The 25,830-nt window shown below is 39.9% G+C and overlaps 3 protein-coding genes across 3 annotated transcripts; 2 read left to right on the plus strand and 1 right to left on the minus strand.

Annotated features, from left to right (window-relative positions):
• Nucleotides 1-1,941: 1,941 nt before the first annotated feature.
• Nucleotides 1,942-7,592, minus strand: rgs9bp (regulator of G protein signaling 9 binding protein). The gene is made up of 3 exons (XM_017472941.3): nt 7,181-7,592; nt 4,740-5,046; nt 1,942-2,842 (listed from the first exon to the last, which is right to left on the minus strand). The coding sequence occupies exons 1-3, from the start codon at nt 7,268-7,270 to the stop codon at nt 2,475-2,477; spliced, it is 765 nt and encodes a 254-aa protein (XP_017328430.1). The 5' UTR covers nt 7,271-7,592; the 3' UTR covers nt 1,942-2,474.
• A 1,652-nt stretch (nt 7,593-9,244) lies between these two features.
• Nucleotides 9,245-15,422, plus strand: mcur1 (mitochondrial calcium uniporter regulator 1). The gene is made up of 9 exons (XM_017472943.3): nt 9,245-9,663; nt 11,273-11,392; nt 11,511-11,614; nt 11,906-12,007; nt 13,114-13,155; nt 13,580-13,651; nt 13,770-13,823; nt 14,039-14,153; nt 15,328-15,422. The coding sequence occupies exons 1-9, from the start codon at nt 9,375-9,377 to the stop codon at nt 15,381-15,383; spliced, it is 954 nt and encodes a 317-aa protein (XP_017328432.1). The 5' UTR covers nt 9,245-9,374; the 3' UTR covers nt 15,384-15,422.
• A 1,135-nt stretch (nt 15,423-16,557) lies between these two features.
• dph2 (diphthamide biosynthesis 2) lies at nt 16,558-25,458 on the plus strand. The gene is made up of 7 exons (XM_017472942.3): nt 16,558-16,793; nt 18,567-18,751; nt 18,942-19,054; nt 19,142-19,362; nt 19,694-20,353; nt 23,282-23,476; nt 23,975-25,458. Exons 2-7 carry the CDS (start codon nt 18,599-18,601, stop codon nt 24,115-24,117), a joined length of 1,485 nt encoding a protein of 494 aa, XP_017328431.1. The 5' UTR covers nt 16,558-16,793; nt 18,567-18,598; the 3' UTR covers nt 24,118-25,458.
• The last annotated feature ends 372 nt before the right edge of the window (nt 25,459-25,830 follow it).

The raw sequence follows: 25,830 nt of genomic DNA on the forward strand, positions 1-25,830 counted from the left end.
TTGTTGAGGCCCCCGGGCGCCCCCTGGCGGCCCCCACTTTGAAAACCACTGATGTAATGGACTTGAGTAGCTAGTATTAACCAACAGAGTATTAACCTCTCAATCAGTTTGAAAATAACCGTCGATAAGCATATACAATGCTAATATTACGAAAAGGTTAGCAGAAGAGCTAGTGCTTTCAGCATACCTGTCTGCCTATTAAAGCGGGACGCGTAGTGATTGCGTCATAACAACGAGACTATCTGACCTCAGACTCGAGTCGGGCAAATAAATAGGAACATTTTCCGACTTTCTTGTGATTAATTTGCTACTGCACGCTCTCTTGTTCATTTGAACTCAAATGATTTTTACGTAATATAGTTGTTTATTAATTCATGTTGAGAGGGGCACTGTTAAATCATTTTATTTCAAATAAAATTATTCTGCACGTCCCTGCTCTTCAGTAGATTTTAAATGACAACAGCCTCTACTGTCTACGGTGGCGGAGAAAGAGGCCGTGGGTGTCGTGCATTTTAGCCGACTTTTGAGCGCTTTTCCCGGCCGTGTTTCCCTTCAGTGGGCTACAAAAGGGCTGCAACTCTGGTCCTCAGCCACTAGGTGGCATCAGAGACTTGTGACCTTTGATATAAATACCTAGGCGTCAATGTCTGAGAGAGATCCGCCATCTTGTGGTTGTATTCGGCGCTGAACAGAAAACCCTGCATGTTTGATTAACACACAGCTTGTACTACAGTTTTACACCGTGACTGAGGGATACAAAATTAAAAGTTTTATTTAAATTTACTCTGCAGTGCAATTATTATAGTTTGTTGGAGGAAAAACATTTACAGGACATATATGACATTAATTACTATATATAATAAGATAATATTTCTATATTTAATGCAGTAAGTGACGTCTGAGCTGTAGTCACTTACTGCTTTTATCACAGGAGAAACATCAACAACAACTCTGAGACTCTAGTTTCCTTTGTAGTCCTACATCTTGTCTGACAAGAGAAGGAAAATTGCCGTATATCTTCGTAACAAGCACCTCAACATCGTAACTAGCCACAGTAAAGATCTGATTAGCTGTTTTCAGTGAATTGTTTATAAGGTGGCACTTTTAAAATATATGGTATTGCTTAAAGGAGACCTATTATGTAAAATTCACTTTTATATGGTGTTTGAATATAAATGTGTGTCGGCAGTGTGTGTACACAACCACCCTACAATGATAAAAATCCACCCGGTCCTTTTTTTATATTCCCCATAAATCATAAACGGTGTAATCAAAATGAGTCGTTCGCGATTTCTCTCCAACGTGACGTCGCATTGGAACAGGCCCCGCCTGCAACTGGTGACGGACTCTGCCCTATTAGCGAAGCTCCTCCCCCTGAGTAAGCTGCACACAGTCCGCCATGTTCTCCGCGCCGGAGCAGCTACAGTGATAAGAAGAATGTCTCAGCTTCATAAGTGTTGTAAGTGTTCTGTTGCTGTCTGTAAGAATGAACATAAGAGTCTTCATGTACTCCCGGCATCAGAGCCACTGAAGACGCAATGGAATAGTTTTATTTTTGAAGGAAATGTGCCCTGAGAATAGCTAAATTCGTGTATGTTTGTGCAAATCATTTTACACCAGACTGCTTTGTGAAGGAGGGTCAATATAAAGCAGGATTTGCTGAAAAGTTGATTCTCAAGCATGGATCAGTACCAACTGTCCGTGATCAGTGCCCTAATACACTCCACTACATACAAGCTTTTTTCAACAGGCAGCAGTGCTGCGGAACGTCCCTGATATGTTGCCTCATAACATCTGAAAGTCAAACACACGGCTCACCCTTTGTGAAGAGTTCGATATTTAAATAGATTTGAAAGCACAGTGATTAAATTACACTGTAATGGCATTGCCTCCATACATAAAAAGGAGGGGGAAAAAAAACTCCAAATGGCTCATATGCAGTATGCCATACAGTCATTCACTCATTCACTTAAAAGAATCGTTTAAAAGAGTCGACTCATTCGTGATGGACACAGTGTTTGTTCCTCCTCTGTACTACAAACTGTGACATTATGTTTAAGCTGTGTTTTTTTGTTCATTTGTGTTTATTTTTTGTTAATTTCAATTCACACCATACGCACCTTAGACATTAAGCCAAACCACTTGACAGCAATATCATTTAAAAGTCTTTATGACCGTGATTATTACATTATTTATTAATAATTACAATTTTAACAATAATCAATATGGTGTTGACTGCGCTTTTTTTTTTTTGTGGTCTGCACAGATGGGACCAGCTAATGAAATGTTTTTTAAGAAAGCATTTTCTCAGAGTTTCCAAAATCATAATATTCTTGGGATTTACATGTCTTTATATCTAGTAAGTAAATGTCTCTGAAACTCTAAGACTTTTATGTGGGACAACCCCCCCTTCCCCAGTCATTGTTGGCTTTGGAAAATTTCTGAGATTTCAAGGCTCTCCAAGCAATGTAGGCTCAGACCAAGAAAACTACACATACTGACAGTGCCACAGCAATGGCTGCCACACCTCCTAACAGCATCACCACGAACATCTGGCTCCGGTCACAGAAATGTGCCTGTGCCTCCTCCTCATCAGTGCACAGGAGCGCCAATGAAGCGCTGTCAGAGCTGAGCGGCTCACTGTACTGGGGCCCTCGTGCCTCCACTGTCCAGCGCAGCACATTCACCTTCATCTCCATGTCTTCCAGAGTGCGGTCCACTTGCGCAATCTCCTGCTCCAGCTGGCTTTGCTCAAGGCCCTCAATACTGGCCGTCTGCTCTCCATGCTCCTCCTGCAGATCAGGCATGCTCAGAGCATGAGCTGCTACTTCTGTCGTACCTCCTACATATTATACACAATTATTCGAGTAATTATTGTGTAGGTTAGGGCAGAACATCAAAAGATAAAACATCGAGCTTCATATAATAGTGTTACATTAAATGTGTGGAAGTCTGAGAAAACCCACCGGATGATGCTGTGGCTGAATTCAGGCTGAAAAACAGCCAAAATAAAAAAGACCAAAAATCAGATTTTGGTTAAAAGATTTTTTTTTTCATAGTACACTTTGACACCTCAGTTTTAAGAAACCATAAATATTATTTATCAAAATGATGAGGGAATGTTTTTACATTAAAAATTTTTCTCAGGTCCTTTTCCTGTTGTGTAAGGAGGCAAATCAACAATTCTCCCTAAAGAATTCTAAAACCTCATTAGCAAAAAGTGTGAAAGTATCAAAGGTACTGGTTGTCAAAATGACCATAATGCTCCTGGACTGCTGTCAGAATCGAATTAAATTTTGCGGGTAATCAGAATCTAAAATGATTTAAATGTACTTCTAGTTGAGATACAAGATGGGACCTAGTAGACATTGTCAAAAATTCACCATGTGAAAAGGTTTCCCAGACTTCCTCACACATAGTGTAGACTTAGCTGATACATGTCTTTGATGCAGTGTGTACACAGTGTATAGAAAATAAGGCATACAACCCCAAGTCTGAAAAAGTTGGGACAGTATGGGAAATGCTAATAAAACCAAAGAGGAGTGATTTGTAAATGTACTTTGACTTGTATTTAAACAAAAAAAAAAAACAGTCAAATCTCGGTGTATTAAGGGTGAGGCCAAAAACCACTTCTGAACACGCGTGATCTCCGATCCATCAGACGTCACTGTCTTAAAAACCGTCACGAGTCTGTAATGGAGATCTTGACATGGGTTCGGGAATACTTTGGTAAAGCTTTGACACTCGACACCATTCGCCGCTGCATCCACAGACGCAAGTTATGGCTTTACTGTGCAAAGCAGAAGCCAAACATCAACACTGTCCAGAAGCTCCGCCCACTACTCTGGGATCGGTGTCATCTGAGATGGACAGTAGCACAGTGGAATCGTGTTTTGTAGTCCGACAAGTCGACATTTCAAATAGTTTTTGGACAAAAGAGCCGTCGTGTTCTCCGGGTCAAAGAGGAAAAAGACCATCCGAGCTGTTATCAGCATCAGGTCCAAGAGCCAGCGTCCGTCATGGTATGTGGGCGTGTCAGTGCCTATGGCATGTGTAACTTGCTCATCTGTGAGGGCACCAAAGATACTTACACATTCTGGAGCAACATATGCTGCCATCCAGAGTAGGACAACGCCAAACCATATTCTGCCTGGATTACAAGCTCATGGTTGCGTAAACAGAAAATGCGGGTGCTAGCATGGCCTGCTGCAGTCCTGACCTGTCTCCCATTGAGAATGTGTGGCGCATTATGAAGCGAAAAATAAGGCGACGTTCAGTTGCGCTGCTGAAGAAATGCATAATGGATAAATGGGAGAAAACTCCTCTTGCTACACACAACCAACTGGTGTCTTCACCCAGCGTCCAAACGCTTAATAAGTGTTATTAAAAGAAAAGGTGATGTTACACAGCGATAAACAGTCAACTGTCCCAACTTTTCTGGAGTGTGTTGCAGTAGTCATAATTGAAATGAGTGTATATTTAAAACAAAATTATTTCACAAAGTAAAACCTCAAATAATGTGTTAATAATGTGTTTTCAGTATAGTTCAGCGTGAAGTGAATTTTCAAACAACTCTTTATGTTTGTTTTTTTGCATTTTCCATACTGTCCCAATTTTTGGGGGGTTGTAAAAAAAAAATACAGGTATTATAAGTACTAAGTACAATAAATTAAATATTCCACTTCATGAATGTGTTGATTGACAGTGTGACATCAACACAAGTGTTTCTTTGTGCTCACCCTGCATGCCCGTCTGCACCGTGGCACTGTTGTTGGCCACCGAGAAACAGTTGCCCATGTGATAAACTTTGCACATGTCTGCATAAAAAAGCTCCAGGCAAGAGGAGAAAGCCACCCACTGCAGCTCTGTCACCTTCCTTTCCTCCTCAGGCAGGGTTTTGTCCCTCAGTCGGGTTGTTAGGTGGTTACGACAGGACAGTGTGAGAGTCTGAGCGCGCTCACGTGTCTGCTGGAGTTCACGGCGCAAACTCCTACTGTCTGTGCAACCACCAACACAGGAAGCCAGGTGCCGGTAACATGCCACCACCTATAAAATCAGACAAGATATAGAACATAAGTATAGACTTTTATGAATCATCTATGATCTTTAATTATAAGAAACAAAGTAGACAAGAGATTAACATCCTGATTAGCCCTTACCCTTCTAGAACCTGATGTCAGGTCCAGACTTTCCTAATGTAACTATACACCGATCAGCCATAACATTATAACCAACTGACAGGTGACGTGAATAACATTGATTTTCTCATTACAGTGGCACCTGTCAAGGGGTGGGATATTTTATGCAGCAAGTGAACGGTCAGTTCTTGAAGTTGATGTGTTGGAAACAGGAAAAATGGGCAAGCGTAAGGATCTGAGCGACTTTGACAAGGGGCAAATTGCGATGGCTAGACGTCTAGGTCAGAGAATCTCCAAAATGGCAGGTCTTGTGGGGTTTTCCTGGTATGTAGTGGTTAGTACCTACCAAAAGTGGTAAAGAAAGGACAACCAGTGAAATGGCGACAGGGTCATGGACGCCCAAGGCTCACTGATGTGCGTGGGGAACAAAGGCTAGCTCGTCTGGCCCGATCCCACAGAAGAGCTACTGTAGCACAAATTGCTGGAAAAAGTTAATGCTAGCTATGAAAGAAAAGTCACAGATTCCTGCGTATGGGGCTGTGTACAATGGGCACATGAGCTTCAGAACTGCACTATGGAGCAATGGAAGAAGGTGGCCTGGTTTGATAAATCACATTTTGTTTTACACCATGTGGACCGCCAGGTGGGTGTGCATTGCTTACCTAGGGAAGAGATGGCAGCAGGATGCATTATGGGAAGAAGGCAAGCTGGAGGAGGTAGTGTGATGCTCTGGGAAACGTTCTGCTGGGAAACCTTGGGTCCTTGCATTCATGTGGATGTTACTTTGACATGTACCACCTACCTAAACACTGTTGCCTACCAAGTACTGTATATTCCTTTATGGCAACAGTACTCCCTAATAGCAGTGGCCTCTTTCAGGAGTATAATGTACCATGCCACACTGCTTTAAGGATTAAGCAAGTGTTGGTTTTGGAAATAAACACGTTAGTTTAGTTGAATAAAGCTTGTAAGCGAACTTTAAGGCCTCTTTGCCACAAGTAGCATTTTGAAATAACCTAGTCTAACCCAAACTCCCAAATTAACAACGATGTTTATTGGTTCACTGTTGAGGAAAAACAAGGATCCATTACATCCTTACAGCACAAATATTCATAGTCGACTGAGCAGTCATTAGTTTTTCATATTTACAGTATGTTCTTAAGTTGAGAGAATACTCATTCTTGTCTTAATGCTGAACAATGTACAGTTACAGCTAAGCTGAATAAATGAATGAAAAATCTATTCCATTGCAAATGTATAAAAATGGCAGTCAAACATTTAGCTTTATCATTTAGTTTGCATGGCCACAAATATTACAGATAATCTACTTGTCATAAGAGGGCTATTTCGGGATGAGTATTAAGGCTCGCTCTGGGCTCCATATGCTGATGCACACAGCATAGACTGGTTTGCAGTAGTTTGACTTCACTTAATAGCTTAAAATATGTGACAATTCTAATAAAATCCAACTATATTTATGACCATCCCTTATAATAATGGAAACGGTTGTCAAACAGTTTTCTTTGATGGTAATTATAATGTCATTCTAAATGAAAAAACACCTGCTACTGATGACCTGTTTAATGAATTCGACATCTTTTCCTATAGACTTACAATAGAAATAATTATGCACTGGACCATAGAACATCCCTGTACAGATATAGTGCTTCTTTCCCCTTAAGCTACCGGACACGCGCTATTTCAAGATGCTTTTAAGACAACATTTCTGCTTTACACACAAGGAAATAAGGACACAGCTTAAAATAAGATATTTAAGCTGAAATCGACTTGTAAATGAATTTTAATGCAAAACATCTGTTGAGCTGGATTGTATCAGTTTACACATGAATGATCGATACAGTATGGAGGTCAGTCAGACACAGTTTAACAAACAGAAACATATTTGCCTCATATTATCCTGCACAAACATGTGCATCAGCAAAAATAAACAATATTACAAGCAATGGCCAAGCAGATGAGATGAATGAATGTAACAAAACTTGTACAATAAATGAAGAAATGACAAACTATTTGTAACCCACCTTTGTAAGGGAGTCCACCATGGCTTGCCCCTCTTGGAGGGACTGTGCTGAGCTCCCATCATCACTGACCTTGTTATTGATGAGTAGCATAAGGTTGTTTCTGTCGGGTGGACAGAGCAACCCCCTGTCCTGGTATCTGAAATGGTGGGAGTCTCACCCACTTAGATTCAATTGTCCAGCTTCACCTCCTCCTGCTCATTTGTTTGGAGGCCATAACCGACAACTCGTAGTTCATCAGCTGATCCAAAACTTTTAAATCAAAAACTTTGCAAAAAGGTCAGCAGTGCTCCCAAAACAAGGAGAACATATAGAGGGATTGCTGGATAAGTTGCAAGCGGGGTGTGTTAATCCAGAAACTAACCCCTGTGCACTGATGTACGCAAGCAAGAGTGGCTAAGCTCATTATCTGCTGCTGAGCAGTGTGGCGATGCTGGAACCTGAGAAGACAGCACTGCCTCCACGACACCACAAACAGACCCCTCTATCATTCTCTGCCTGTCTGCGTCTCTCCTGTCCCGCTCTTCTTTTCTTCACTGAGAGCTGCAGAGGGAGTATTGTGTTTGTGATTTCTCCTGGAACACTGATATCATCTATGGATGTTGAACTCAAGACAGATGTCGGTTCATCAAATAATTGAAAATGCATATATACAGTATAGGCTAAACAGAATTACGCATAAAATGCAATATGATATATTTCATAAGCAGAAATATCTGAGTTATTGCTTACATTTAAACTGACTGATTATTTATAAGACTACATTTGACTGCAACCTCTTATAACCTTACTTTTACATGCATGATGACTTTCTTCCAGAAATACACCAGAAGCCCCTTTCATTAGCTTAATTGTAAAGGGTGTCTTCTGTTAAGGTGACATTGAGGAGAGTTGTTTAATAGGTAGTCTTGTTTTTAAGACAATATTTGAAGATTTATATGATAGTAATCATGAAATCCCCGTGATCACATATGGAACATTATGTAGTGCATATTATCATATGTTTGATATTGCATGAAAAAGCATTATTACTGATGCAGTGCTTTTAGATGCAGTTTGTTCATCAGAAACTGAAAAAAAGGCTTTTAACAGTAATGTCAATATTTATAGATTAAAAGCCTCCAATGAGTAATAGAAACTGATATGTCAACTTTATTTTTGTCATTTGTGTAGGCCTGTGTCATCTGCTGTCAATAGGTTCATTCAGCTACATCATGTCAGCCCATATTCCTATACCCCATAATTCATAACAAGTAGTTAAGCATGACAGGTGAATGACCTCTGTGCCCAAACTAATCTGATTAAAGGCAGGTTAAAATAATCCCTAAACTATAGCTGGTTGGATTGCCCCTGATATCCCAACTGAACCGCTTCCTTGGCGACTAATAAGGTATCACTTTCATCCTAATACCCTCGGTATTGTATATGTCTATATATAAATTGTAAATGTTTCACATCCTTGGACAAGATTAAGGGGGAAAATGTCATTTATACTGGCAAGGTATGCTTTCGAGAGGCCCCTTCAATCAAAGTAACAAAAATGGTGAAATAGTATGGTTTTGATAATGGTTTAAATAATGGTTTTGACCTTATTATTTGGAGACTTGTTGCAGGGCATCCACCTTCATTTTAAACGTAGACCACAGTGCAGTTGAATACTCCCATAACACCCATTATCACTGGACTGAAAACCTAAATATTTATTTATCACTTTTGATTCAGCCTGTGCATAAATCCGGCATAAATACATGAAAGTAATGTTAACAGTATGTTACATACTGTACATACACTACATGAATATACCTTTAATTGATAAAAGCCCTGCACTGCTGATGACAGGTGTGTGTGTGAGTGTGAGAGAGTGAATGTAGGCCTACATGTGCATTGGAGAAAGTGTGAATATGGAGGGAATGTAAATGAGACTATAATCATCTATTTATTCATTTGAACACTTGTATCTTACGCTGTTAAAAAAAATAAAACAGTATTATTTATAAGTACATACATCCATGCAGTATGACTGATGTAAGGATTAAACCATTTGCGTCTGTACGTGGCGTGCTGACGTATGTCCTTACGCGCAGACGCCAGTGTGTACCCGGAAGTTGTAACATCTCTAATGTGGGAAAAGTTTTAAGAGGATTTTAATGAGTAGTTTTTAATTTATTTTTTACCACAACACAAAACCACGTAAATAATGTTTCTGGGACGCTGTAACAACGCGATTATTTCGGACCGTGTTCAAGGCACGAGTAAAAATATTTCTTATTTGTTTGACTTTGACAGAAGACACAGGGCAGGTTTCCTCAGTGTTGTTACTCTCGGGGCAAATCGCTGGCGAATGCACCCTGCTTTTCGCAAAATATTCGCGTTAAGGCATGAAAAGGGGAAAACGCTGTACACGGTTGCATTTCAACCGCCATTTAATAAAAGTGGGACAGATACTGGCTCGCTTTGGGCAGGTGTGCGGTGGTCGCTGGTCAGAGGTAAGACACTGCATACAAACGTAACTCACTCAGTCACAGCTTTGTCAGGGGTCGGGGTGGATTCCCGAGATACTGGGAACACTGGGCATGAATACACTCTGGATGGGACGCCAGTCCATCACAGGGAACCATGCACACGCACACATTCACTCACACCTAGACAACAACAGAAATTATAATGGTTTCCACTATTTCCACCATTACAAACCATCAGCTAACCATTAAAACCATTACCATTATTAGTCCTTAATGGTATCCACCAATAGAAGGCAACAAATTACTAATAGAGACCCACAGGGCCCATTACAGTTTCCATTAAAACCAATACAGTTCCCATTAAAACCATTACAAATACTATGAGGGTTTCTATTGTTTTTTTTTTTTTCAGCAGGGTGGAGAACATGCACAGAAACTCTACACAGACGGTAAACCAGAGCTCCGGATCGAGCCGATAGAAAGTTAACCAGACTTAAAGTGTAGCCGGATTTTCATACAAAATAAACCTTTAATAGACACGGTGACACTTCTAAAAAGGTTCTGGACTCGTGCCCAATGTTAGCAACACTTTTCAGGGGAAAAGTAGTTAAGGCATGAAGTCTCCAGATGGCATCATGGATTTATTTGCATATTCGTTGAATTGGCACGATAATTTCCATATCAAAATTGTGCATGTCATATTAAAGCTGGTTTATATTTGTTGTTAACTACAAGTACGTGTGGTAAGATTGGTGCCACTACAGCTATTTGATGCTTTTCTTGTGCACGTCCAATGTTTTTTTTTTTTTTTTTTTCGATCACTTGGATAAATGGGTGGGTTCAAACAAAAGGTGCCATGTTCTAAGTTGTTAGACGCATCTAGCTGTTTATATCAGGTCATTCTGATCTATTCAAACCCAAATGTCTTCAGCGTATAGCAAAAACAAAATACTTCCCGAAGCGACTGTATGCAAGCAAGTACGTGCACGTACGCATGGTGAAAGTGAAGTATATTTGTGCCATTACATGAAAATTGTCTCAAGACATGTAATATAGAATAGAGTTTTATTAGAATAGAAAATTATAACATTTTTATTATAGAAAGAAGTAGGCTTTGTTCATGGCACAACAACCTAACTATGTATAGGTATTTACAAAATACAACCTTCCATCCATCCATCCATCCATCTTCTACCGCTTACTCCTCCTTCAGGGTCGCGGGGGAACCTAGAGCCTATCCCAGGGAACATCGGGCACAGGGCGGGGTACACCCTGGACAGGGTGACAATCCACAAAATACTACCATTTTTTTTTAAAATCAAGAATGCAGACAAAAAGAAGCACCGGGATATGGTTATGGGACGAATAACTCAGTTTTATTGGTTGTATATATAGTCAAGATGACCGATTAAATTGAAGAACAAAGAAGTGTATGGGTGGGACAAACAATAGTGATCAATAACTGGTCTGTGGGAAATAATGGTCAAGTCAAATTCCTAGTTTAAAAATGTACTTCATTTTGGGATGATCATGACCAAAGATCTGAGATAGATTACTGCAAACCAAACCAGTTTGCTGACTGTTTTTGAAATGTTACACTCAAATATTTAATCCCAAATCATGTTCTCTATAGAGTTGAGCACCTCCATTAAAGTGATGCAGTATGACTTGATGAGATCAGACCTTGCCAAATCTGGCCACAGAAGGCTTCTCTTTGATACACATGCAATGATCCAACTCCTGGAAGAGAGTGGTTCGTATTTTCTTTCTGTATTCCAGGATTATCGTGCATGCGTGGTGCAAGGTCTGATTTGTAATAAGTTTAGTAATTAGAGTCTGAGACCAACTAAGGCACTGTTCCTTTCCTTTAGGGTTCACAATCCAGCAGGCTGAAGTTATTGTTAATGTAATGCTCAATACAACCAACTCCAACATGGACATCATGTATAGTGATATGGTCACCAAGACTCAGCAAGTATGATTTTAGCATTATTCGGAGATGCTTGCTGCTTGATGTATTGGAGGTGAAAAGTGTTGGACTGACTACATACTGATGTCATTTACATATATATTATGTTTGTAGCATTCCATTTATTCAAACTTTTTTTTTTTTTTTTTAAACCAAGACAGGACTATATATATATATATATTATATATAAAATAATTCCAAAATATAATCTATATTGCTCTGTTATGATCTGCACAATTTTGTGGCATTAATATCCAGCACACTTAGGGTATCTGATTTGTCTTTGCTATTTAACAGGAGATCATGTTACAGAAGGTTATGTCTCAGATTGCAGCAGTGAAAAAAGACATGATCATTTTGGAGAAAAGTGAATTTTCCGCATTACTGGCAGAGAACGAAGTAAGTGCTTTATGTTTCGTACGGTATCCTACAGTGCTGTGAAAAAGTATTTGATTTCTTCTGTTTGTGTAAATCTCCAGACTAAATTGCTTCAGAAATGAAAAATAAAACAAAGATGAAACAAAGGCGACCTGAGTAAACACAAAATACGGATTTTAAATGATAAATATTTATCGAAGCAAAAAAGTTCTCCAGTACCAACTGGGCCTGTGTGAAAATGTATTCGCCCCCGTAGTTACTAATTCCCCAAATCTATGAAAGTGCATTGATAATGGAGTTCAGCTGGACTAGACACAACCAGGCCTGATTACTGCAAACCCTATTCAATCACATCTATGCTTAAAGAGAACTTTTTCAACAGCATGAAGTTGGTTAAAAGATCTCACCCAGTAACACACTACGCCAAAGTAGAAAGAAATTCCAGAAATGATGAGGAAGAAGGTGATTGAAATATATCAGTCTGGGAAGGGTTACAAAGCTATTTCAAAGGCTCTGGGACTCCAAAGAACCACAGTGAGAACCGTTATCTCCAAATGGAAAAACTGCACAGTAGTGAACCTTCCCAGAACTGGCCGACCTTCCAAAATTTCTCCAAGAGCACAGAAACTACTCATCCAGGAAGTCACAAAAGAGCCAAGGACAACATCAATGGACCTACAGGCCTCTCGTGCATCAATAAAGGTCACTGTTCATGACTCCACTATCAGAAAGACACTGGGCAAAAATGGCTCCATGGAAGAGTGGCGAGGTGAAAACCACTGCTAACCCAGAAGAACATTAACGCACGTGTGAATTTTGCCAAAACACACCTTGACGATCCTCAAACCTTTTGGGAAAACGTTCTGTGGACTGATGAGGTGAATGTACTGTTTGGAAGACAGGAGTCCCGTTACATCTGGCGTAAACTAAACACAGAATAAATCAGGATGAGGCAAATAGTTTTTCACAACACTGTATTACTAGTGCAAAACATCATGGGCAGTATCCTTCTGCTATTTGTTTTTGTTGTTTTTTTGCTTAGCCTAAAGATAAATGTCTTGCCACAGAGGAACTCATTCATTGTTTTTCTTTTTTCTTTTCTTTTTTTTTCATATTTCTCTTTGTAGAGAATTAAAGTACAGCTTTCACAGGTGAAGATGCAGCTCTCAGTAAGTAGAAATGTTTTTGTTTTCTTCTTTTTTATTTTCTTTACAAATTTTGTTAAACTAAATGTGTATTTTGGATCCTTGCTGCTTGTAATGCCGGACTGTAGTGACCTTCACTGTTGAGTAACCTCCACAATGGTTAACATTTTGAAAATCTGTCAATGGTTTTGACATGAAGGGTGCGTTTAACTGATGAGCCAAAGAATAAAAATAATTCATTGATTCAGAATTGTTGAATGTCTTTATATGAGTGGTTATAGACAACACGGTGGCCATTATTCATGTAATTGTGCATGTGATGGGGCAAAAGTACTATAATATGCCAAAAAAAACCTATAATATGCAATTAAACAGCCTCCAAATGCCATGACACAATTTACCTTTGTATATATATTCTAATCTTTTTTTTGTTTGTTTGAATGATTAGGATATGATGAATAAAGTATGCTTAGACAACAAGCTAGATGTGAACTTGGAAAAAAGCCAGGTGAAAGAGATGGTACGTTCTAGACTGCTGAAACCTAGAGCAGAAACATTTTATTAAACTCTAAATGCAGTTAATGTTTCTCAAATATTTAATGAGGAGTTTATTTGTATCTGAAACTGCTACATTTCAGAAAGCAGAGCATGAAAAGATGATCTTGGAGGCCAGAAACCACATGATGGAGATGGTTGGTACAGTACACAAATATTTCTATATAGCCCTGCACAGTTCATTTTTGTCTTGCTTAATTTGGGGATTTATAAAAAAAATAAATAAATAAAAAAAAAAGATTAACATTGCTCCAACTTAACACTTTATGATGTGTGACTTGTGACCAGATAAGAAACAATAATGCAGAGACCGGTAAATAGCAAGTAATTATAAGGTTTCCCTCTTTGCCAGCTCGCTGAGCAGGACCGTCATGTGACTCAGAACAATGTGAAAATCGACACAGAAGTGGCTGGCCTGAAAACCATGCTGGAATCTCACAAACTGGACAGTATCAAATATCTAGCAGGTAACAGAAGTGAGGGTTTTGCTTTTACAGTAATAGCCTGCTCTTCAAAGAATGTGAATGGACAGTAGAAACAAGACAAAAACATCGAGAGTATCAACATTTCCCTCAGATATGTTAATCAATTACGACTCGGTATAAGTATAATTACACTTAGCACCGACTGCTAGCTGAACCTCCGTGGGCTGCACCGTGTTGAGGAGCATCAACGTTATATCACTATAGAGCACTCGGAGCTGTCGGGAACTTGACTTCTGAAATTAATCAAAGTTATGGATCTTTCAGCGTGTTTCAGCGACCATTTGGCTCGGGTCACATGTAAATGTCAACTTTTTGGCCTCCTGAGTGGAGCAAAAGAATCAGGAGAGTTTGAATCCTGATGATGACACAGCCATTTGCGGTAGGGTGTCTAGAGTAAAGAGTAGAGAAAGTTGGCTATGATGTCTGGTGGGAACCAGGAACACTAACTACTCTGGGGCATCTGTGAGGTCATGTATGAGAGAAGAAGGCGAATAGCACTTTCCTCCGAGTGTGTCACTGCACTGTAACGCAGTTGTCCCATAGGAAGCACGTGTTAGTCTTCACCCTCCTCGGTTGATAGCTGTGTGACTTGCAGTGTAACCCAAACCTTCACACTTCTTCACACAAACTGTTGGTCCCAGAACCTTGTTGAGTGTCTCACGGAGCTCTGGAAAGAACACAGATTAACAGATGGCAGCTTGAAGCATCATATGAGCTCACAGACCCTTGATCGGTTGTTGAATTACATAGTGGCAGAGGTGAAAGTAATTTTGTTGTCCATTCATTTTACTCAGTTACCCATTTTCTCAAACATTCCCAGTGAAAGGACTCAGAACTGGGCACAGAACTTTGACCTGACAAGCCATTTGCATCACGAAACTGAAGTTTATGCTTTTACTGAATATGAGCAGTACACAATCTGCTCCGTTGCTGAGATTCTGTGTTGAAGACATGTGTGTAGGGGTTACGCAATTCACTGGGGAATGTCAACACTCAGAAAGCCTAACGCTTATCTAGTCATAATATTAGTTTGCTATGAAGTGCTATCATTCTCGTTTGGTGTGCATGTGAGAGTTTGATGATATCTGAGTATCACTGCTTGTGTCTCATACAGTGTTCCTGACAGTTTTGTGTTGTGTCTTCTGCCTTTCCCCAGGGTCGGTGTTCACGTGTCTCACAGTAGTACTTGGATTCTTTCGGATATGGATGTGAATGCAGAGAAATCTCCATTAAAAAAAAAAAGAAAAGAAATATATCCCTTCACCTCCAGAGAACCACGAAATCCTAAAGAAGCATCGTGTCTGAGTATGCCATTAACTCCTGCTTCTCAAACTGACATAATAATTAGCCGGATCTGTCAGGTTCTGACATTCCTAATGTTGCGCTCGTTCAGTCCTTCTGCTCCATGTGAGGAAATTCTCTGCTGCTGAGAATAAATTTTTTTTGTATTTCCATTTTTATTCCTTTATATATATATATATATATATATATATATATATATATATATATATATATATATATATATATATATATATATATATATATATATATATAAAAAAATCTGTCACTGCAGTTTATTTGTATAGGTATTTATTACCTTAGTATCTGGAATGCACGTTTTTAGGATTTGTGAATCTATATCCCAGTACGAGGGGAAAAAATTATATATATATATATATATGTATATATGTATATGTATATATGTGTATATATATAAAATTTTATTTTTATTTATTTTTTACCAATTGACTGGATTGATTAAATGAAGTGACCAAAGACAATTTTTTTTTATTTTATAGGACTTCCATAAGGGTTAAAAAATATTAAAATGGCATTATTTTGACTTCATTAATATCTCCTCTTGTTATTTCAAGAGCGTAAGGGTGTTCTTGTGACTTGATATCTCATAACAGCATGTACTTATTTTAACGTGATGTCTTTTGGACTTATTTCATCACATCATTATTATTATTTCGAATCATGTTATTTCATAATCTTAATTCAAAAGTTTCGTTTGTTAGTTCATTTTTTATTTATTTATTTTTTCCTCATTGTTGCAACTTGGTAATATTTAACACCACAGTCGATCAATAAGACTAATTTACTGAATTACCTGAGGTGCAAAGATTTTTTTTTTTTTAAAGGGTCATTTTTATTCAAGGTCATTTAAAGGTCATGTGCAAGTTCTTTAAAACTGTTGGAGTGTTCATTTGTGTAGTTTAGTGGGTGACAAATATTTGGCATCACAAAAAGTATACAAATAAAAAAAAAATGAAAAAAGAAGGAACACAGAAAGACTCGATTTTTTTCGGGAACACATCTACACTCTGTGAATGTGTTTGCACAAGAGTCCAATGTTCTGCCTTGATGCTGTAGTTTGTATGCGTGTGACGTTAACTGTTTTTCCAGAACAGTCCTGAGGGTCAGTGTTCCAGTAAATCGAGTCCCTTTTATAATCTAATGAGGTCCCGGAAATAGCACCTGTGTTTGAGACGCAGTAGTTCATCTAGGCCATTAGAGGGCAGCAGTGCGCTGGAGTAGTGCTGCTAAATCCCTCGAAGAAGACCCCATCCCTGAAGTGCAGCTCTTTCCACGTGTATTGGACCACGGGCTCGTGTTTTAGTATGTACTGTTTAGTAAATGTTTACACTTTGCAACACGCGGTTTATGTTGAGTTTGTCTTCATTTTGTCAAATGTACATTTTCACTCGCGGCGCTGAATCTCGTGCTTGGTCAGATGTTAGCTGCGTGCTAACTGTTACTGAGCTTCAGCCTACAACACGAGTGTGTATTTCGGGCTTGATATCAGCTTTCCCAGTCTGTTTAGAGTTGTTACTCAGATGCAGTTTAACTTGTTTACAAAGAGCTGAAAATACACCACAAACTTTAGAAGGTTGAGGGTCTGTATGAGCTGGAAGGCTTTTGCCTTTGATACAGTGATACAGGAAGAGAGAATATACACAATAAACTTCGAGTCCTCCATTTCATTTATTATTATTATTTTTAATTGCACAGTAGTTTACATGTCAAATGTAACTAAATACGTGTATATGAAATAGTAAAATTGTTTTAGTTAAAATGTAACTAAACTATTCACTAAGTGTGTGTGTTATATTTGCACACACACACACACAGATAAGCCATAACTTTAAAACCACCTGCCTAATACTGTGATCCATTGAGCCATGGACTCTACAAGATCTCTGAAGATGTGCTGTGGTGTCTGGCACAGAGATGTTCGCAGGAAATCCTTTAAGTCCTATAAGTTGCGAGATGGGACCTCCATGGATTTACTTGTCCAGGACATCCCACAGATGCTCGATTGTATTGAGAGCTGGGGAATTTGGACGCCGAGTCAACATCTTCAACTCTTTGTCGTCATCATGTTCCTCAAAACATTCCTGAACAATTTTTGCAGTGTATCAGGGAGCATTATCCTGCTGAAAGAGGACACTGCCATTAGGGAAAACCGTTGCCATGAAGGGTTGTACTTGGTCTTCAACAGTGTTTAAGTAGGTGGTACATGTCAAAGTAACGTCCACGTGAATACCAGGACTTGAGGTTTCCAAGCAGAACATTGCTTCAGCATCACACAGCTTGCCTTCTTCCCATAATGCATCCTGGTGCAATCTTTTCCCCAGGTAATGACTCACACACACCCGACCATCCACATGAGGTAAAAGAAAACGTGATTCATCAGACCAGGCCACCTTCTTCCATTGCTCCACGGTCCAGCTCTGATGCTCACGTGCCCATTGTAGGTGTTTTCGGCCGTGGACGGTGAATTTCATTCACTTCCCCCGGCAATGGTTTTAATATCATGGCTGATTTGTGTGAATGTGTATTTTTATTCCACTTGTCTTTTTCAGCTCTCTCTCTCTCTCTCTTTCTTCCACTCTTTGGCGTTTATTCTGTTTCTGAATTTTGGGTTTCACTGTTTGTGGTAAACCTTTTCAACTCTGTGAAAGTTTGCTACTTTCCATTTTGAGGCTTTTTAGAGTTTGATCCTGTTGGAACTTGTTTATTCTTTCCAAAGTAAATAGTAGCCACATGTGGAGTGATTTAGTTATTAGACACTGTAATTAGTTACTTAAAACTTTACATTTGAATTTACGAGAGTCTATAAATGGGGATGCGAATTTTTGCGTGTACTTTAAGACGACTTGCACTCAGTTGCCGTTGCACTTTAAATGAGCGTCGAATTCTGAATTTATCTGTAGATATACTAACTAATGTAGATGCTCCCTTTCAGCATTATTCCACCTAGAAGCCAAAGACGTTCTGATCACCTGACTCTTACTACTACTACTACTACTAATAATACTACTACTACTACTACTACTACTAATAATAATAATAAAAGATTCTGCTATTGAATTGCTGTGTGTTGTTCAGGTGCTGAATGTAGCCCTCCTACATAAAGCAAGATGGTGGAGGTGTTCAGCAGTGACGCTGAGAGAGTGCTGCAGCGCAGTGTTGACGTGAACCTCAGTGAATCAGGCAGCCGGCCTGAAGATCTACACGGGCTTTATCAGATCAGCGAGACCTGTTCGTTTATCACCAGTAACAATTTCAAAAAGGTGAACTTTAATTTGGCGGGAAAACATTTTCGCGGTATTTTTTATTTTTTTTTCTTCTTGTGTTATTATCTTTGCAGAATCTGTGCTTCCGAAAACCAGATGTTCTCTAAAATGACCTCCATCAATGTGTGTTTTAAACCAGCATCAGCCGTTTTTACTGTACATCATCACGATCTCTTATTGTACACAGGTAGCTTTGCAGTTTCCTGATGAACTTCTGGTTGATTGCGTTGCAGTCGCCGCAGCATTAGAGAGGGAAACCAAAGCAAAGACGTATATTTTAGGTGACACCACCTATGGCAGGTAAAAACTGGTCCCCTTGTTTAGCTCATTATCATTATAATATCTGATATAGTAACCATGCTTCACATGTTTTGTTCTCCTCGTCAGCTGCTGTGTGGATGAAGTGGCCGCCGAACACGTCGGAGCCGACTGCATCGTGCACTACGGCCGCTCGTGTCTCAGTCCGTCCACACGTCTGCCCCTTACGTATGTGTTCGGGAAAAGACCCATTAATGTGCAGGAGTGTGCCACGTCGTTCAGGGAACTCTACCCTGACCGTGAGACTCACGTGATCGTATTGTATGACGTCACCTACTCACATGCTATAGGTAGGTTGATGAAATCCCTCCAGTTAAATGATCACAGTGCAACCTGATGCACAGGGTGCCAATACTTTAAGTGCAAATACAGACACGTTTAATGGCAGTCTTTTGTCAAACAATGTCAACAAGCAACAAAAACATAAAGATTAGGCAGTGGTGGACTTGATGTGGATCGTGGGTAAGACATGTAAAATCAAGGGAAATCTTGATAAGAAAACATTAATGTGGGGAAATAACGTTAGTTAGTCTGTTGGTTGTGTGTGTTTTTTTTTTTTGTCAGTGTTATTCCACCACGCAAGTCAACTGCCTACATAACAATGTTTTTGCTTCTCATCAGATGATTTCCAAAGGCTTTTGGGTGGCACCTACCCCAACACTGTGTTCTCTGTTCTAAGAGCAGAACACTTACATGGACCTCTGAAAGTTAGCGATAACCCTGAGGATGACGGCTCTGTTCGTAAATTCGGCCGTCGGTTTGGTTTAAAACGAGGAAAGAACGTGGAGGACTACAGGATGTTCTATATCGGTCAAGAGGGACTCACTCTCACAAACTTCATGATGACGTGGAACCGCTGCGCCTTCAGTTCATTCGACCCAGACACGTCGACGGGCCGAGCTGAATCTATCAACGTCAACAAAGCACTGATGAAGCGCTACTACGCCATTGAGCGGGCGAAGGATGCCAATGTGGTGGGAATCCTGGTGGGCACCTTGGGCGTCGCCAACTACTTGAGCATCATTGAGCAGCTGAAAGAAAGTATTCGCAAGGCCGGCAAGAAGAGCTATATGTTTGCGATGGGCAAGATCAATGTACCAAAGCTGGCCAACTTCCTGGAGATTGATGTGTATGTGTTAGTTGCTTGTCCAGAGAACTCCCTGCTGGATTCTAGCGAGTTCTACAGGCCGGTGGTGACGCCGTTTGAGATGGAAGTGGCCTGTAACAAGCATCGCGAGTGGAGCGGAGAATACATCACAGACTTTCAAGATCTGCTGCCTGGTATGTGCTTCTCTTTCTTTCTTTCTTTTTTTTTTGTCCCATTCCGTGTACACGACATCACCAGTTAGTGTAGTAAGGTACAAGAGGCATAATTCTTCATTGAAACCATTACATTTTTTTTATTTTCTTTCTGACACAGCTCTGTCCGGCTGAACCCCTTTAAGAATGCAGTTTCATAGATTTGGGGAATTAGTACACTACGGGGGCATATACATTTTCACACAGACCCAGTTGGTATTGGATAACTTTTTTGCTTCGATAAATAACATTTATCATTTAAAATCTTGTGTTTACTCGGGTTGCCTTTGTTTTTATCTTAGAATTTGTTTTCATTTCTTAAACAATTTAGACTGGGAGATAGAGGAAAAACAGAAGAAATCAGGATGGGGGCAAATACTTTATTATTTTTCATTTTTAAAATTTTTTTACAGCACTGTAACTGTGCATGGCTACCTAAAATGTTACTTTAACTTGTGCAGTTTTCATTGCTACGTCATAAATCTGTGGTCAGGTTTCTTTTTATCCACAGCTCGGATGTATTCGTCGAGGAATTTTTTTTTTTTCGAGGCAATTTTAGGGCCAATGAATCATCTCCTCTTTCAAAGGTTTGTGTGTGTGATCTAGTCTTATACAGGACACTTCAAAGGTTGCTTTGTGCTACTGGCTTTGCTGTAAATGAATAGGCCATTGATCCAGACCGTCATGTATACACGCCCTTCTTCAGGTCATGGAGAATCTCCATTCTACAAATGATTTACCTTGCTACTGCAGTTGCATTGAGAGGCACGCCGGTTTTCAAAATGTCTGTTGGTTGATGAGTAAATAGCCATTAAGCCTGTTTGGATGAACCGTCCTAGAGAAGCGTAGTGAGAATTGTTCTCAGCTTGTGGTGGAAGTCAGGGATCCGGGCTGTTTCATGCAGTTCATGAGCATCAGCCCAATCCTAAACCAGATTTTAATGTCATACAGTCTGTAGATCAACAGGACTAAAGCAAGCCATAGACTAGTTTTTTAAATTTTCTTTTATGTCTGTTTACATTTAGACTACTTGAAAATGTATAAATGGCCATGTACAGGGACATTAGGAGTGTTCCACTGTTATGGTTAGTCATGGTTAGTCATGGTCAGTGATCGGTTGGTTAACTAACCATTTCCTTTAAAAACAAAACTGATTTCTGCTTTTACTTTTACATGGTAATTTAGTGACATGGTCCTAGCCGAGAGAAATACAGTTAGGGAAGATATGTCAGGGAAAAATACTGACAGATTGACCATCGTTATTATAAACCAGTATTCTTAACATTATGTCTAAAACACAAAGGGCACACGAAGCTTCGCTGCTGTTTTGGGTAACGGGCGTGATGGTTATCTGTGCTGTATGTCAGGGCTGCACGATTGTGGCCAAAATGATCATCACGATTATTTTTGATCGATATTGAGATCATGATTATTGCACGTTCACATTTGAATAAACGGACCGCTGCGTTCACCTCCGTGTTGTGCTACATTCCTGCTAATGTGCAAATCTTCGCGTGAAATTAGACCGGTCCTTAAAGTGCATCATCTCGTAGAAACGAAATACGAATAAAATTGTACGCAGAATATAGGATAAGTAAAAAAATAAAAATGCCATCAACCAAATGAAAAGCGTTTGCATTCAGGCGAATGGAGAAAAGGCAAGAACGGCGTTTACGGGAGGAGAGACGCAGACAAATCACCCGATAGAGCGATGACGCAGAGATGACGTCATTTCGTACCGGAACCCAGAAGTTCTCATCACACCGCTTCGGTGATCAACAAAAGTTTACAACACTAACACGTTCTGTCCCTCAAGATCATTTTCACAAATCAACACAGCATTTATGAAGTTTGGAGCGTAAACACAATCTCCAGAAATAAACAGCTAACCGTACGCTGTAAACGAACTACACCACGGTCGCTCCACTTCAACGTCGCCGACACCGAGCTTCCCACGACTTCTCCAAACTTTATTTAAAACATTTTCCCTAATACGGATTTACTCTGTGGAGGAATCTTCATCCACGTGTGTTTTGGGAATTGTGCACAGCAAACCTGAACCAGTTTATCTGCGAAGTTTTTTCCTGTTCGGCGCGATGACGTTTAATGTCCCCGACATCGTCTGTAGTCCCCTTTAGCAACGTGTCAGTGTCATGATTTCCCCTCGCGCAAAGCTCTGGAGCTCGAGCGCTAAAATGCGAACTCGTTTCCGGGTTTTGGCGTACAACATGACGTCATCCCTGCGCCGCTCTATGTGATTGGCTGTAAGTTTAGGAAGCGCTCGATTTGATCTGCAGCGGAGTTTTCTCTGAGCGGAGGACGGACTTTAAACGTCACTATCGCAGTCGATCGTGTTCACGGAACCGTGGGCAGTCGAAATCGTAATCGCGATCGATCTTCCATTCATCGTGCAGCTCTACTATATGGTTATATAAATTATGCTTAGATAAGAAACAAATGGATGAAATACCACTGTATTTGTTTCTGTGGTTGTGTATATTTATCGCTTCCGGTTGAGAGTGCTCATGTCTCCTTTGGCCTGTCATTGTTTTCTCAGGCTTTTCCTTACTCTTGCTAGATTACTGTATTTACCTCAGACTTTCTGCTTTGTTGTTGGGTTTTGTGACGTGTTGATCGACTTTTGTTTTATTACTGTAAGAGGTGTGGCACCGGGTAGCGGTGTTGGCACATGTGCCGGCCTTAAACACTGGATCAATATCAAATCAGCTTTGATAATACCAGATCATCACTGCTGTGTTGAGACAGGACTGCCATCACACCTCCTGATGTTTCGCAACAGAGACTCCCAGAGCATTCAGTCAGTTACCACGGTTGATGTTTTTCATGCCTGAATAGAATATTATTGCACAATGGGTTGATTTATAATATTTGTTACCAAATGTTTAACAGGAGGGAGCAGTCACGTGGACTTTCCCGAGTCAGAACAGTCGACTAATGATGACACAACAGATGTGTCACTGATCACTGGAGCACTGCGCGCTTCCTCTTTACGATCCTCATCTGAGCCAACAGATGGTGCGCCATTGTCGTCTTCAGTTGTGGTCAGGAATCAGACGCTAACTGTGGCTAACACGAATACTGCAGGTAACGAGCTATGAGAACAGCAGAAATGCGTTCACACTTCCACTCAATGAAACAATGGGAGAATATACAAAAGACAATTTGTAGAAATAAGTTTCTACTTTTAGTGTAGAAATGTGTTTTTTGTTTTTTTTTCTCCTTTTAGAGCACTTATCACCAAATAAGTCTAGTTCCATCCTACCTGATCAAATGTTTTGCATTAGGGATCCATTGGTCATCACTGTTTTACAGCATTTTATACCTGGGCCACGCTACAAGGTTTATATAATCCTAACCGATGTCGAAACCGTCAGCGGTCCCAGATATGGGATCCCGCAGGATAATCTGGGAACTTTATCCTAATATATTTTGGGACGTATGAATCAGCCTCAAATCCAGTCTAATTATCATCTGGTTTGGCAAAGGGATTAGTGCTGTTCTGATTTTCTTCCACACAAAGTTGTATTCATCTAATGCAGAATATATTTATTATTATAAATGATTTGCCTTCTATGTTCGCAGCATCTTTTCTCGCGGGCCGGAGCTGGCAGGGGTTGGAACCCAAGTTGGGGGAAACGCCAGTAGTTAAAGCTGTGCAGGGAAGACGCGGTATCGCTATTGCTTATGAGGAGGAGGGTACGGACAGTAAAGACTACTCGACCTGACCACAGAAAAAAAAAAAAAAAAAGGAAATTAGAAAAACTTCACTGCAACATGTTGCATCATATTTACTGTAAACGACGGAGTTGGTGTGTTCGTGTCAATCCACTGACACTGGATGTAAGTGTAATATGCCATGTTTAAGCTTTTGTGACTGACGGAATTATTTTCCATATACATGATGATCAAGAGAAGGTGTTATTTAAAGCCATTTTAAAAACCTCAGTATAAAAATTCCACAGAAGACATGCATATAAACTAAAAGTACAGAACGGCTTCAACTCTGGGATGTTGGTGGGTTTCCTCACATGAACGGCTTGCTTCAGATCCTTCCACAACATTTCTATTGGATTAAGGTCAGGACTTTGACTTGGCCGTTCCAAAACATTCCCTTTATTCTTCTTTAATCGTTCTCTGGTAGGACGACTTGTATGATTAGCGTCATTGTCTTGCTGCATGACCCGCTTTCTCTTGAGATTCAGTTCACAGACATGTCAGTGTCCTGACATTTTCCTTTAGAATAATTAAGAAGCCATTGTTTCATGTCAAGTCGTCCTGGCCCAGATGCAGCAAAACAGGCCCAAACCATGATACTACCACCATCATGTTTCACAGATGGGATAAGGTTCTTATACTGGAAAGCATTTTCATTTCTCCAAACATTACACTTTTCATTTAAACCAGAAAGTTTTATTTTGGTCTCATCCGTCCACAAGACATTTTACCAGTAGCCTTCTGGCTTGTCCATGTGATCTTTAGAAAACTGCAGTAGGGCGGCAGTGGTCTTTTTGGAGAGCGGTTGCTTTCTCCTTGCAGCCCTGCCATGCACATCATCGTTGTTCAGTGTTCTCCTGACGGTGGACTCATGAACATTAACATTATCCAATATTAGTTGTTTAGAAGTTACCCCGAGTTCCTTTGTGACCTTGTGGACTATTTTAAACGTCTTACTCTTAGAGTGCTCTTTGTTGGTCTCCACTCCTAAGGAGGGGAACAATGGTGTTGCATTTCCTCCATTTGTACACAATCTGTCTGACTGTGGATTGGTGGAGTCCAAACTCTTTAGAGATGATTTTGTAATCTTTTCCAGCCTGATGAGGTCCTCGGAAACCTCCGTTGTTCATACACTTCCACAAACGTGCTGTGAAGATCAGACTCTGATAGATCCCTGTTCTTTAAAATAAAACGCTCACTCACACCTGATCGTCATCCCATTGACCGAAATCACCTGACTCTAATTTCACCTTCAAATGAACTGCTAATCCTAGAGGTGCACATACTTTTGCCTCTCACAAAATTGTAATATTGGGTCATTTTCCTCAATAAATAAATGACCAAGTATAATATTTTTGTCTTATTTGTTTAGCTTGGTTCTCTTTGTTCACTTTTAGGACCTTACGTGTGAAAATCTGATTGTTTCAGGTCATATTTATGACTTTCAAGCACCACTGTAAGTACCTGATGTCAAAATCAGTTGAAGATGTATTGTACAGCAGTGCTGTTGGATTCTCTATTCTGATTGGTCAGAAAGTATTAATGAATTTTCTATAACAGCCCCTCTGCCAGCCAGCTGTACTTAATAATGGCATTACAGTATATTAATGTGCTCATTCTAATGCGTTAGCATTTCTATAGTAACAGCTCATAGACAGGGACTTGTATATTGGACGCGCCACAGAACCGAAGACCAATAATAAACAGATAATCTTTGATATTGT

The sequence above is a fragment of the Ictalurus punctatus genome, chromosome 7, assembly GCF_001660625.3.
Source record: "Ictalurus punctatus breed USDA103 chromosome 7, Coco_2.0, whole genome shotgun sequence".
Classification (NCBI taxonomy): domain Eukaryota; kingdom Metazoa; phylum Chordata; class Actinopteri; order Siluriformes; family Ictaluridae; genus Ictalurus; species Ictalurus punctatus.

What these genes read in the sequence shown, in the direction of transcription:
- rgs9bp (XM_017472941.3), bottom strand. Translation starts at nt 7,270, where the DNA reads ATGCTACTCATCAATAACAAGGTCAGTGATGATGGGAGCTCAGCACAG. An exon ending in TGGTGGACTCCCTTACAAAG is followed by an intron (nt 5,047 to 7,180) that starts GTGGGTTACAAA and finishes CTGATTTTATAG; the next exon opens with GTGGTGGCATGTTACCGGCA. An exon ending in GGTGCAGACGGGCATGCAGG is followed by an intron (nt 2,843 to 4,739) that starts GTGAGCACAAAG and finishes TATAATATGTAG; the next exon opens with GAGGTACGACAGAAGTAGCA.
- mcur1 (XM_017472943.3), top strand. Translation starts at nt 9,375, where the DNA reads ATGTTTCTGGGACGCTGTAACAACGCGATTATTTCGGACCGTGTTCAA. An exon ending in TGGTCACCAAGACTCAGCAA is followed by an intron (nt 11,615 to 11,905) that starts GTATGATTTTAG and finishes GCTATTTAACAG; the next exon opens with GAGATCATGTTACAGAAGGT. An exon ending in CAGTATCAAATATCTAGCAG is followed by an intron (nt 14,154 to 15,327) that starts GTAACAGAAGTG and finishes GCCTTTCCCCAG; the next exon opens with GGTCGGTGTTCACGTGTCTC.
- dph2 (XM_017472942.3), top strand. Translation starts at nt 18,599, where the DNA reads ATGGTGGAGGTGTTCAGCAGTGACGCTGAGAGAGTGCTGCAGCGCAGT. An exon ending in CCAGTAACAATTTCAAAAAG is followed by an intron (nt 18,752 to 18,941) that starts GTGAACTTTAAT and finishes TATTGTACACAG; the next exon opens with GTAGCTTTGCAGTTTCCTGA. An exon ending in GGTGACACCACCTATGGCAG is followed by an intron (nt 19,055 to 19,141) that starts GTAAAAACTGGT and finishes TCTCCTCGTCAG; the next exon opens with CTGCTGTGTGGATGAAGTGG.